General features: G+C 33.1%; 1 protein-coding gene across 1 annotated transcript; it reads left to right on the top strand.

The window, feature by feature from the left end:
• Window positions 1-1,077: 1,077 nt before the first annotated feature.
• On the top strand, window positions 1,078-5,284 carry Adi1 (acireductone dioxygenase 1). The gene is made up of 3 exons (XM_085947009.1): window positions 1,078-1,348; window positions 1,598-1,897; window positions 4,271-5,284. The coding sequence occupies exons 1-3, from the start codon at window positions 1,226-1,228 to the stop codon at window positions 4,403-4,405; spliced, it is 558 nt and encodes a 185-aa protein (XP_085803135.1). The 5' UTR covers window positions 1,078-1,225; the 3' UTR covers window positions 4,406-5,284.
• Window positions 5,285-12,046: the final 6,762 nt, after the last annotated feature.

Below are 12,046 nucleotides of genomic sequence, written 5' to 3'. Positions count from 1 at the left end.
GGCGCGAAACGGCGAAACCATATTGCCATCAGTCAATGATTGCCATTAAAAAATATATTTAAAAAAAAAACAAAAAAAAGAAGTTGTCAATGTGTAGAGAAAAAAATGTTTTCCATTTTTGTTAATCATTAGACAATTATTAATGTGATGGCTAGAATAAACAAAAATCAATGAAAATACAATACTGAAAACAAAATTATTAAAAATAAAGATACGCATGTTGTCATAGGGCACAGTTAGCAAACCTACAGCACGCGTGCACGTGGCACGTTAACGATTTACAAATTCAATGTTTATGCATAGTAGGTATTCCCGTACTTATTGCGCATGGATTTTATTTACTTAAAATGACTAGTGGAAATAATAAAAACAAAAATTATTAGAATCAAGCAGCAGAGACTTTCAAAGTTGGTCAACTGAGGAGTATGGCATGATTAACGAAATCAATAAAACGGTTCATATTTATTTTGTATTCTGGGACAGTTGTATGCAGAACCTCACCAGTAAAACGGTATTATGTGCAAACCATAAACCATTCCTTGAGAAAATCAAGGATAAACATAGAAGAATTTATTGATCTGGCTATTAAAAATAAAAATAAAATCAACAAACCTAATGAAATTTATCAGAAGTCGTTCAAATAATTCATAACAGCTGCTTGTTATTTTGCCTCAAACGTAATCGCTAAAATGGAAAACGGTTCAATAATGGGAAATAATATATGAAAGTAGAGCGGTTAAAATGCTACCACGTTATTTGGAAATTTAAAAAACAAGGAAAAAAATATTCAAAGAATAAAAGATACCTAGGTATGTCTTTGGATAAAAACAATGTGCAAGATAGAATCTCAAGAACTCCATTCTCATTTTTAAACTTCAATAAAATCTTTAAAAACAATTTATATTTTGTTCATGAAAAACTGCTTGGCACGTCGCAGTCGAAAAATAATATTTTGGAAATTTCGGTACGCGCACGTAAAAAGGTTTACAAACTCTGTCACAGAGCATAGACTAATAAATATAACACTGTTCCTATTGTCAAAAGTTTTATTATGGTTTTATTTTTCTGGTGATAAGTAGTGATAAGTGGTGAAAACACTGATAACAGTGATATTATATTATGCTGTTTTGAAGAGAGCTGCCAGCTGTCATCAAAATATAGATTAATATACTTGAAATATATATTCGTTGGTTACATTATACGCACCAGTCTCCAGTTTTTCAAGATGGTTCGAGCATGGTATATGGATAATTTACAAACTTCGCAGCAATTAGAACACCATAGAGAACCTCCTCAATTTATTAGTATGGAGAAACTTTTCGAAACTACAGGGGTTGAATATTTTAAGGTTTGATTTTTAATATACTCGCAAAAAAACTTTTCGGTTTGTTATTATAAAATTAAGTAATTTATAGACATGCATAAGGCATCCGACTATTGCATTAATTGTCAGTTTTTAAAACTATTGTAGGTATATTATGATAATAAAGGTTTCTAAACTATTTACATTGATATTATTATTTTTATTTGTACTCAATTTACTCATGTATACAAAGTGATACAACTTGCTATGCTTTATGATTATTTATTCTTTTAGTTAAACCTTGAAACTTACGACACCGATGGTGTTGTTGACAAAATCAAACAAGCGAGAGGATACACATACGAAGATCAAATAACTTGCTCCAAGGAATGTCTCCCAAATTACGAAGAGAAGCTGAAGACGTTCTTTGAGGAACACTTACATACTGATGAGGAAATTCGATTCGTAGTGGAAGGCTCAGGATATTTTGATGTGAGAGATAACCGAGACGAATGGATCAGAATTGAAGTCACTCCTGGAGACATGATTGTAATTCCCAGTGGAATATATCACCGATTTACTCTAGATACAAAGGTAAGCATTTTGCATAAATACATATTAAATTTCTCTCCTTCACAAGATTTTTATGATATTGTCGAAATTTTACGTTGACTTACGCATGATGGTAAAACTGCCATAGGTATATCAAATCGCTATTTTACACACTACACCTCCAATAAACGACTGATATCAATGTGGATAATGGAATAACAAAATTAATATATATTTGAAACAATTGTAATAACTTAATTTAAATAAAACATAGAGACACAAAATATTGTGATATTCATAAATTGAGCCCATATCCGGAAAACAAGCGTTATCCTGAAAACAGCATTCAGAAATATTGGTAGTTAAACATTTCCGTTGGTTGTCGTGGAGATACCTGTTATCGAAAATATTTAATTCTGATGAATAAAAGTAGTTTGAGTAATTGAGAACACGGTTTATTAAAGATTTCTTTATTGGATAAACCACCATGTTTATAATAAAATATACGGTAACAAATTTAACACTGTTTTTCCGTATAACATAAAATAATCGTACAACTCTGATTTTGATGTTAACATCCTTCACCCTAAGTTTTTAAGTGAGTCGCTTAAAGTGATGACTTCATCAGGAGGTCCATTTCCAACATTTATTGGGATAAATTCCAATATATTTTTTAACCAATCGGCACTTTGTTGGCTTCACAAAAGGCAAACAAGACAAAATGTCTTCCGTTTACTTTGCACCCTGTTGGATTTTATTTCCCATTTTCCAAAACTTGGAAAATAAATTATTCTGTTCAACAGCTGAAAAAATGTATTGCACAACTTCTGACAGCACTTACCCACGTACATCAAAGTATATTTTCTTGATAATCTTTCCTTTAAAAGATTTATAATTTTGACCACTATTCGTTTTTGACATAATAATTAGTTTCATCAATGACACGCCTTCTTTAGAACAAATAGATTCAGATTTTATACTCTGAAAAGCAAAAAAAATATTTATCGCAATAACAAATGAAAATGTCGCGAACGTCCGTAAGCACAAATTGTGTGTACAGTGCCGCAAACTTATCTGAAGAATTGATGGGGGACCACAGTCAAAAACTACCCAATCAAGATTCACAACTGGAATCTGACATTCGAATGGCGTATTCAATATGGCGTCCATATGGGTTCTAGTAGTTCCATTTTTGACCATTATTCAGATAAGTTGGTTGGACTGTAAGTCATGTACGGCATAGATATTATGGTATACGGTATAAACAGCGCGCAACCCGTGGTCAGTTTGGACTGTCTACTGCCACCTTTTGTTAGAATATCAAAGTAATATTTAGTGAGTGCATGCATAGGTGTATGCTGCGTAATTTAAACCGATTTACCAAAAAACAGCGTTATCGCGATAACGCTCGTTTTCCGGATATGGGCTCAATTATTAAGACTTACTAATATAATTATAATTTATTATACCTATTCTATATCATTTAATACATATCACGTCCGACTGCTTAGTTAAGCAAACAAAATAAGTCTTGATGTTTACTAAATGATATGGAATAAGTATTAATTTATTATATTGTATTGTATTAATGAATGAATATTACATAATATATTTTATTTGTGCCGGAATATTTGTGTGTAGTTATTTTTGTATTATATCTATAATATAATATAATTATTAATGTTATTTATTTATTATTTTTATATTCGACCATGTCTGATCCTAAGTACTAAGATCATATGGGTCTCCACAGAGTAGAGGTTTGTATTAAGGCTATACTTCAGTTGAGGCATGGTTTAAAAAGATCGTGGCTAGGCGATGCGCGAATTGTGCAAATGACGCGTGCCGAACGAAATATGATTTGTCATAAAAATCCAACATGCGTCCATTTAATGTTATGTTTATTGTTATATTAGTAATAATAGTATATTCATTGACACGTTTTCTTTTTTAAGTATCTACGTATCGTCCTGAAAATTTTAATTAATTGACTTCCGCGGTGTTGTTTCTTAAGCGACGATATGTAAAGTTTTTTAGTCATCTTTACACGATTTAAGAATATTTTCATCCGACACCATGACAAAAAAATCGACATGCGGACACCTTGACTGTCTGTCTCCGATTGGCGACTAGTGAGAAATTTCGTCGCACCTACTGTTCAAAATTATTTGCCGTTTCACTGAAGTACGCTCTTAACAGATATTGTTTTTACGAGAAATGGATGTCAGCCACTTGTTCAACCTATTAGATCTATACTCTGATTCATACACAAATTTAAAAATAATACGTGTACTTGCCAGACCCAGGATTCAAATCTGGGACCCACTACGTTATAGGCCGACTCGTGGGACCGACAATAGATATTACCTATATATAATAATATATTATATCCTCTTTAATAATTATTATTTGCAGAATTACATCAAGGCGAAGAGATTTTTCGTTGGAGAACCTGTTTGGCTTCCATTTAATCGCCCTGCTGACGACATGGATTGCAGAAAGTCTTACATGAAAAAACTCGATGATGGATTTACTCCTGAAGTAATGTAATCACAAGATTATTACAATTTAATATAAACCAACAGAAATTTTAAAATTGTAACCTAACCCTTGGATATTAAATCTTTTAGCTTTGTACAAAGAAAATTAAAATAAATTATTATTGAAGATGTAAACGCTCATTATAATATTATTTCCACAGTTTTATTTGTTACTATTCTACTATTTTTGAAAACTGTAAAACTATAAAATTATTATTGACCAAATACTGTAGTTAAGTAATATTTTGACTTACATTGTCTGTAATTTATAAATACTGTAAATAATGAGTAACCGCAAATTTTAATTGAAAAATCATCTACTGCTATGCAGGGCAAAAGGAGGGCACAACCCCTTTTAGATAGAAAATTTTATGGGAGAAAAAAAGTTTTATTATGCCAGATTTAACTTTTTAGAGTCATAACCTGTCATTTTCATTTTTTTAATAAAATATTAATTATTGAAGTTAGCAATTGTTTCATTTTTATTGATTTCGTTTATTGAAGAAGCAATTATGTCAATTTAGTATTTAACTTTTATGTCTTGCCTTATGTTCTTTCGATTTAAGTCACCGACTGTGGAACCATCTATGCCATGCAACAGATTCTGGGTATTAGTGTAAAGTCATCTGATACATAAAATTTGTGAAGTCATCTCTATTATGATTATAGGAATAAGTATGTATGTTGATAATTGGTACCTTCCCTATATTTTTGTGAATACCCATAATAATTATGTTTTATATATATATGTACCTACGAACAATACTCTCACATTCTTATAATTAATGGGGAATATATATTAATTTTTATAAAATACTATTAATTGTTATATTGTTATCCTAATTCATAAATTTTGTATATTCGAATATAATCAATAAACTTTTTTGATAAATAAATGTATTTTCTTCTCAAAATGTCTTAAACTTTAGTAAAGTAAGAACAAGAAGATAGATTTTATGAAATTGTGAAGCTTATCGTGAAGGAAATTATAATTTTTATGATAATCATTAACCAAAATTATGGTCATTAGCTCAATTAGAATAGAGACTGTAAATAATTAGGTACTTACCTAATTAATTTAATATAGCATTTATTACACATTTGGGAGAATTACATTTTACAATCATTGTAGTAACCAAAAATGGTCAAAGTTTGGAACTCAGAAGAAAATAAAGGGAGTAATGAGTGATGCGAGGGAAATAGATGATGGTGCCAACTGGAGGAAAACAGTGGAGGAGTTTAGGGATGGAGTTGATCTGTGTTGCTATCGGATGAAGAAAAATAATATTATTTGAGCGGTTTAGTGCAATAAAAGCGCTTTTTTAATATTTTTTATTTTGCCTCTGTGTTTTTCTCTCTTACTCATGGTTTTATAGCCCAGTAAACTCAGTCAAAGAACACTGGTGTGTGGTGACTAGTCTTCGGTAACTTCCCCTGGGACATTTCCAGTCGTTAACAACTGAAGATGCCTCACATTAAAACTTATTGCCTCGTGCCAGATCAAAACTGTGTATGGTGTGGAGTGAATTTGGTTGATGGGAACATTAGGTAGTGCGACAAAAGCTGAAGTGAAAAAAACGCTGGCTGAGATATTGAGGATTTAAATTGAAGCAAAATTTAATAAGCAGTAACAATATGTAAATGCAAACACGTGTATTGATAAGTTATTATTCATGCAAAAGTGAATGCAACAAAGGTAAACAAGCTTTGTTGCAATATCAGCGAGATGACAATTTATAATGAAACTACGTAAAAGGATGATTCATGCCACACAGTGCCGTTTCTGAGCCGGGTATATCCGTGCTCAGAGATGACACAGTCAAAGACTTCTATGTACATTTTGTATGAACTGGTTCACGCTACACCGGGTCGAGTCTGAGCCTCGTCCGTGCCCGGTGTGGCATAAATGGGCGTTTAGTCCGATTCACTCCACTCCGGGCCGTTTTCAAGTCGGAGGTTTTTTTTGCCGCTTTGAATTATTCCTTCTACCCGTTCAAGTGTGGGAATTGAATGTTATTTTACTCCACAGCTGAGATCTAAAATTGTAACTTGCGAGACAGTAAAACATGTTATCTCTATACAATATATATTTATGTAAATAATGTATATAAACATTTACATTTTTATCCTTGTAGTGATAAACATAATATTTCATTTAATTGTGTGATTATGTCAGCAAGATTTGTAATAATTGTGGATAAGCATGAAATCTATGATCCAGAAAATAGGTCAACAATTTCTTGCTGTTGTTCAAACTTACATTCTAATGAAGATTTTACTTTGTGATGCCACCAGACTTCTGTACCTACTTATATCCGTATCTTACCATATAATATTAAATTATAGTAAAAAAAATCACAGGTTTATATGTTTAACTAGTCTTCTGCAGTCTCTTTGATAATCTCATGTCAAGGCATTTTTATCCTGCGGAACTCATTTTTGGAAACTCTAGTCTAGAATTATGATGTAGGTGGGTACATTATAATATTGTATGTAATCAATTTTATTCCTATCACGTTTTTTTATTTATGTTTATTGGTTATCACAAAATAATTGGTAGGGATACATGATATTCTAATAATTTGATAATAAAATGTATTTTTAAATTAGGTATATAATATAATAATTATTATGAATGTCGAAATTCAAAGCGATTCAGTTCACCAATCCAACAATTTGGTCATTACACATTCAATCTGGATCGTAATCATAAATTAAATTAACTTGATTGTGATCCAGATTAAAAGTTTAGTCTAACACGGTTACCCCGATCGTGAAAATTCACTTTTGAGTCGTTTGCTGAAGTCGTGATCAGACGTGGGTGAATTGGAAGAATTCCTATTTTTGGGCATGTTCGTGTTAATTTGAGCTTAGGGTTTTTTGACATAACAACACAAATTTGACATTTACATAATGCAGGTTGCCTGACTTAATAATACAAAACAAATAATATCCTAAAATATAATCAGCAACTCGTTATTTATCTAAATTTCATTTGTTGCAGGCCGCAAGTAAAATACCTACTATTATATTATATTATCATTGAAAAGGAATTTCCACATTAATAAAAATGATTTTCTAATAGCCAACAATTTAATGAGAAGAATGAAACTAATTTTGTAGTTGAGATTCTCAAAACTGCTTGTAAATCTTCATATTATGTGATGCTTGGTCATAAAGAGTTTTTATTGATATTCATAATTGAAAATGTTTGTTCACATAATAATGTAGGTTGATTAAAAAATAACCAACATTTTTCTAGCAGAATCTTTTTTATTTAAAAATAAAAACCTTAAAATGAAGAAAAGAGTAACGATTAAACGAGTAAACGAGTGTACGATTAAAGCTCACGGGCCTCAGAAATACTTGGCGGGCCGTAAACCCAAAGCCATAAACATAAACCAATCAAATCGATTCAGTTGGTAGCTGAATCGTTCCGTGTACCAAATTGGTATTTAATGTCGACGATTGCTCACGACGATTGTTGAATCTGGTCGGGTCTGCGAGTCTGCTCTGGGCGATCGGACCGATCGATCGGGCCCAACGGTGAGGCCGGATGTCTTCGAGAGTCGCAATAAAAAAAAAAAAAAATTATATTAATAGGAGGTACCGAAGGTACTTGATGGAATTTGAATTTAAATTCTAATGGATTTAAGTTTTGTACTATTCCATTTGAGTCGTTTTTTTGCGACCCGGGTTTCGCCTTTCGGCATCTTCAGGCACTGTGTACACTCACCAAAGGGCAAATAAATACTGATTTATGCGAAACTCCGGTCGCAAAAAACGACTCAAATGGAATAGTACAAAACTTAAATCCATTAGAATAGAAAAAATAATAAATCTTTAAATTAGACTAATTTTGAAAATTTCAATCAAATATACGAGTAAGTATAATAATAACGCGGGGGAGGGGGGCTTATGCATTAGAATCTCAGAGTTTTCGAGAAAAATAGTAATGACATTTCGTAAAAACATAATTTAAAATTAGCTCACTTGCATCGTGAGAGATGCAGTAGCAAACAATATTGTTACCAACATATTTTGCTGTCTTGCAATTTTATCTGTTAATTAAATTTTACCAAAGAAGGTAAGGGTTTAAATTGTGTATAATTTTCCGATAAAAAGACAAGAAGAAAATTATCATCTTGATCGCCTACGTAAAAGGTTTTGTGATATCAAGAGATTAGGATCTTTGAAACTGCGGATTAATTTGTTTATTTCGTTCTAGGGTCCTTTATTACAAACATTACCTAATAACACAAGCGACGAAATAAATCGCCGGATCACTCTCACCAACATGTGATATTTTGGACTCCAAAACCTTCTAGGTATTCTCAAGGAAAACCAAAACAACCTTATATATAATAAAACTCAGTAGCACACACAGTATTAACAAATGGATAAGAATGCTGGGCACTCAGCAAACAGGATGAGAGAAATATGGATATCTTTGAGAGCAGAGTTTGAGAAGAATCTTTGCGACTGTTCAAGAATGTTGCACTTGGAGGTCAGGGTATAATGAGCTGTACACACTTTATAGGCAGGGCTCGAAATGGACCTGAGCGCCGTTCCGGTTCATAAGATCCCCAAAATTATCGCTACGTCTCGTGGAAAAAATACTTTCACCGTCTGAGCTAGGGCAATATAACGGGCGAAAAGATCATATGAAAACGCAGACTAAGCTGGATCAGACACATGCGCACAATGCCCGAGAATATACAAGCAAGGCGGGCTATGTACCTACTCAGCCCCAAAGAACAAGAGAGGACCTGGATGGCTGGAAGATTTAAGAATGCTTGGTTAGTCAAAGCAACTGGAGAGTGTCGGCGCTGGATCATCCAGGACGGAGGAAGTTTTTGAAGGAGGCCAAAACCCGCCAAGGGTTGTAGTGCCATAAATGATAAATGCTGATCAAATTGTTAAAATATGGGTATCAATTATGATATTTTTTTGTACTTATATAGTCTTTCTTTCAAGTAAAACTATTTACAATGAAAAGCAACTTTCCCACTTAACCGATTTTGGAGGGTAAAATAATATACACAGGGCCTCGCACTAGCTAAGAGCGGTCCTGCATACTTGTGGAAGTATTTACAAAATTAATAAAATAGTAGGGATCTAACACTGTTCTGCCCCCATAAGCAAAAGGCAGCTATTTTTGAAAGTCATATTTTGAGATAATGAGACATTTACGTTTTTTCAACTTTTTATTAAGATTTTTTTCAATAATGTGGATGAATCTTTTGATTTATGGCACCTATAAGCAATAACCAGTATATTTTCAATCAATGCTGTGTTTTTTCTTATGAATCTCGTTATACTGTCTTCTTGTTTAGAATAAATACAGTTTTTATGAAAAAAAAAAACGAAAAACAATGTCGATTTTTATACTGAAATAAATTTTATACTGCTTTTGACTTTTATGTCAAATGGTTCAGAATTTCACGTAGAGCATTATCTGTACACTAACTCAATTTGTGATTTTTGTCAAAGAGTTCTCAAAGAGTCTTTTTCCTTATGGGGGCAGTAATTATTTAAAAAGATTCACGCTCCTACGTACATCTTCAGTTAAATAATGTAGAAAACATAATATGATGATAATATATTTATTAGAAGCTTTTAACATTATGTGGTAAAATTTTGAACATATTAATATCACAGGTAGAAAAAAAAACCTGCACGAAGTCCTAACTTCGTTATGCCGCTTTTAACCCAAACGCTAGTGAAATTGTTGAGGTTTTCTTTTTACGTTGCTGTTCCGATGGGACAATTTTAGAAGATGCAGGAAGTATTTCATTTCCAGCAGCTGCTGCGCGACGACTGCATTTTACATACAGAATAGATTAATAAGATAGAAATGAGAAAGCCGACGACCAGAACCCTCCCAGCGCATCTATTTTATACAAAAGACTGCTATCGGCCGCTATAGGCGGCTATCGGGGGTAGTTTTTCATATTTTTGTATTGAAGTATTATAATTGTTACAATAAGTTCTATGTTTTAACAGCACCTCTCTTGGCTGTGCTAACTTTTAGAGCGAGATAAACTGTTTAGACGGCTAACTTATTGCGACAATAATTGTCTACTGAATGTTGGCTCTCTATAATACTGCGTAATATAATACAACTATTAATACTAATAAACGTAATTTGAATGGCACATAACATCTCCCTTCAAAAGAATAAACTTATGGTACACAATTTTTACCATGAGTTTGGTTAAAAGATTTAAATGGTGGACTGTTACATTGTTGCTTAACATAACTTAATATAACATACTTATTTCGATAATAGAGACATAGTAATAATAATAATATGAATGACAGCTTACAGTATTTAGACATTTTTAATAAAACATTTACATAGGTCATGTCTGAGAATTGACTTACTTAAGGGAGGGGACATGCTCAGCGTAGGTCAAAATGGAGCTTTTATTCTATTTTCAAGGCATGATCCGTATTTTATATATAATATACGGATCCGTAGGATGTTTATCACACTTGAATGGACAAAGACATAGCTTATAATTAGTATCTTTAGAATTATCTTCAAATGTGTTAATCTTGCCCATTTTTTGAATAATAAAATGCCTAATTCTTGTGAAATTTCGGATCACAGAGCAGTGGCGCACCCAGGGGGGGGGGGGGGGGGGGGCAAGGGGCCTTGGCCCCCCCCCAAAACATTGAAATTGAAAGCCAATAGATTAGACAAATAAAAACACGGCAAAAAATGATTTGAAATTCTCCAGCACCCTCTTTAGAAAAATTTCTTAGATTTTAATTTCTAACACAAAAATTTCGAAACACTAATGTCGGGTTTTTTAAGAAACTCAATCTCTAATGGAAATGTCAAAAAATTCTCGGTGTCCACCCGAATTCCGGAATGGTATACACCAGTGGCGCACCCAGGTGGGGGGGGGGGGGGGCAAGGGGCCCTGGCACCCCCCAAACATGAAAATAATCAGAATGATTTTAAACATTGACATCGAAAGCCAATAAAACACGGCAAAAAATGATTTGTAATAATTCTCCAGCACCCTTTTTAGAAAAATTTCTTAGATTTTAATGTTTTTTTAAGGTTTTTTTAGAAACCCAATACCTAAGGGAACTGTCAAAAAATTCTCGGTGTCCACCCGAATTCCGAAATGGTGTAGGTCATGGCTGGGAAGGGCTGACAGGGCTCTAGTCTGGGGGCCCGGGCTGTGGGGGGCCCGGCGTGTCGGGTTGACCAGATAAGTAAGATAAACACACATCATAAATTAGCATTAATAGTAAAAAAGTCGCCTGCGGCGCTATTACACTTCATGGCTATGAACATATTCATTTACTTATATAATTGTGCAATAAATTTTTTGATTATTATGTGTCGATACTCGACAGCTTCATTATTAAAGTAGATGTATTAAAAATCGCCAATAATTCACTGTATAAGTACCCTTAATTCGAACTAAAACACAATTTGAAAACGTCAATATAGTATTTCACACTGCATTTAATCTTAGCGGTAGGTAGGGGGCCCGCCAAATATCCTAGCCTAAGGGCCCGTTTCAGGATGTGGGGACCATGGTATAGGTACACCGAGTGCAATAGACAAAAGACCGATAAACGAGAAATTAAGCTGTGAAGAAGAAAAAGAGTCTATGGGACTAATTTA

The sequence above is a fragment of the Rhyacophila brunnea genome, unplaced genomic scaffold, assembly GCF_057557595.1.
Source record: "Rhyacophila brunnea isolate RB1 unplaced genomic scaffold, BYU_Rbru_1.0 scaffold_2, whole genome shotgun sequence".
Classification (NCBI taxonomy): Eukaryota; Metazoa; Arthropoda; class Insecta; order Trichoptera; family Rhyacophilidae; genus Rhyacophila; species Rhyacophila brunnea.
The sequence above is the reverse complement of the archived record's forward strand: the minus strand, read 5'-3'. Positions and strand labels throughout refer to the sequence as shown.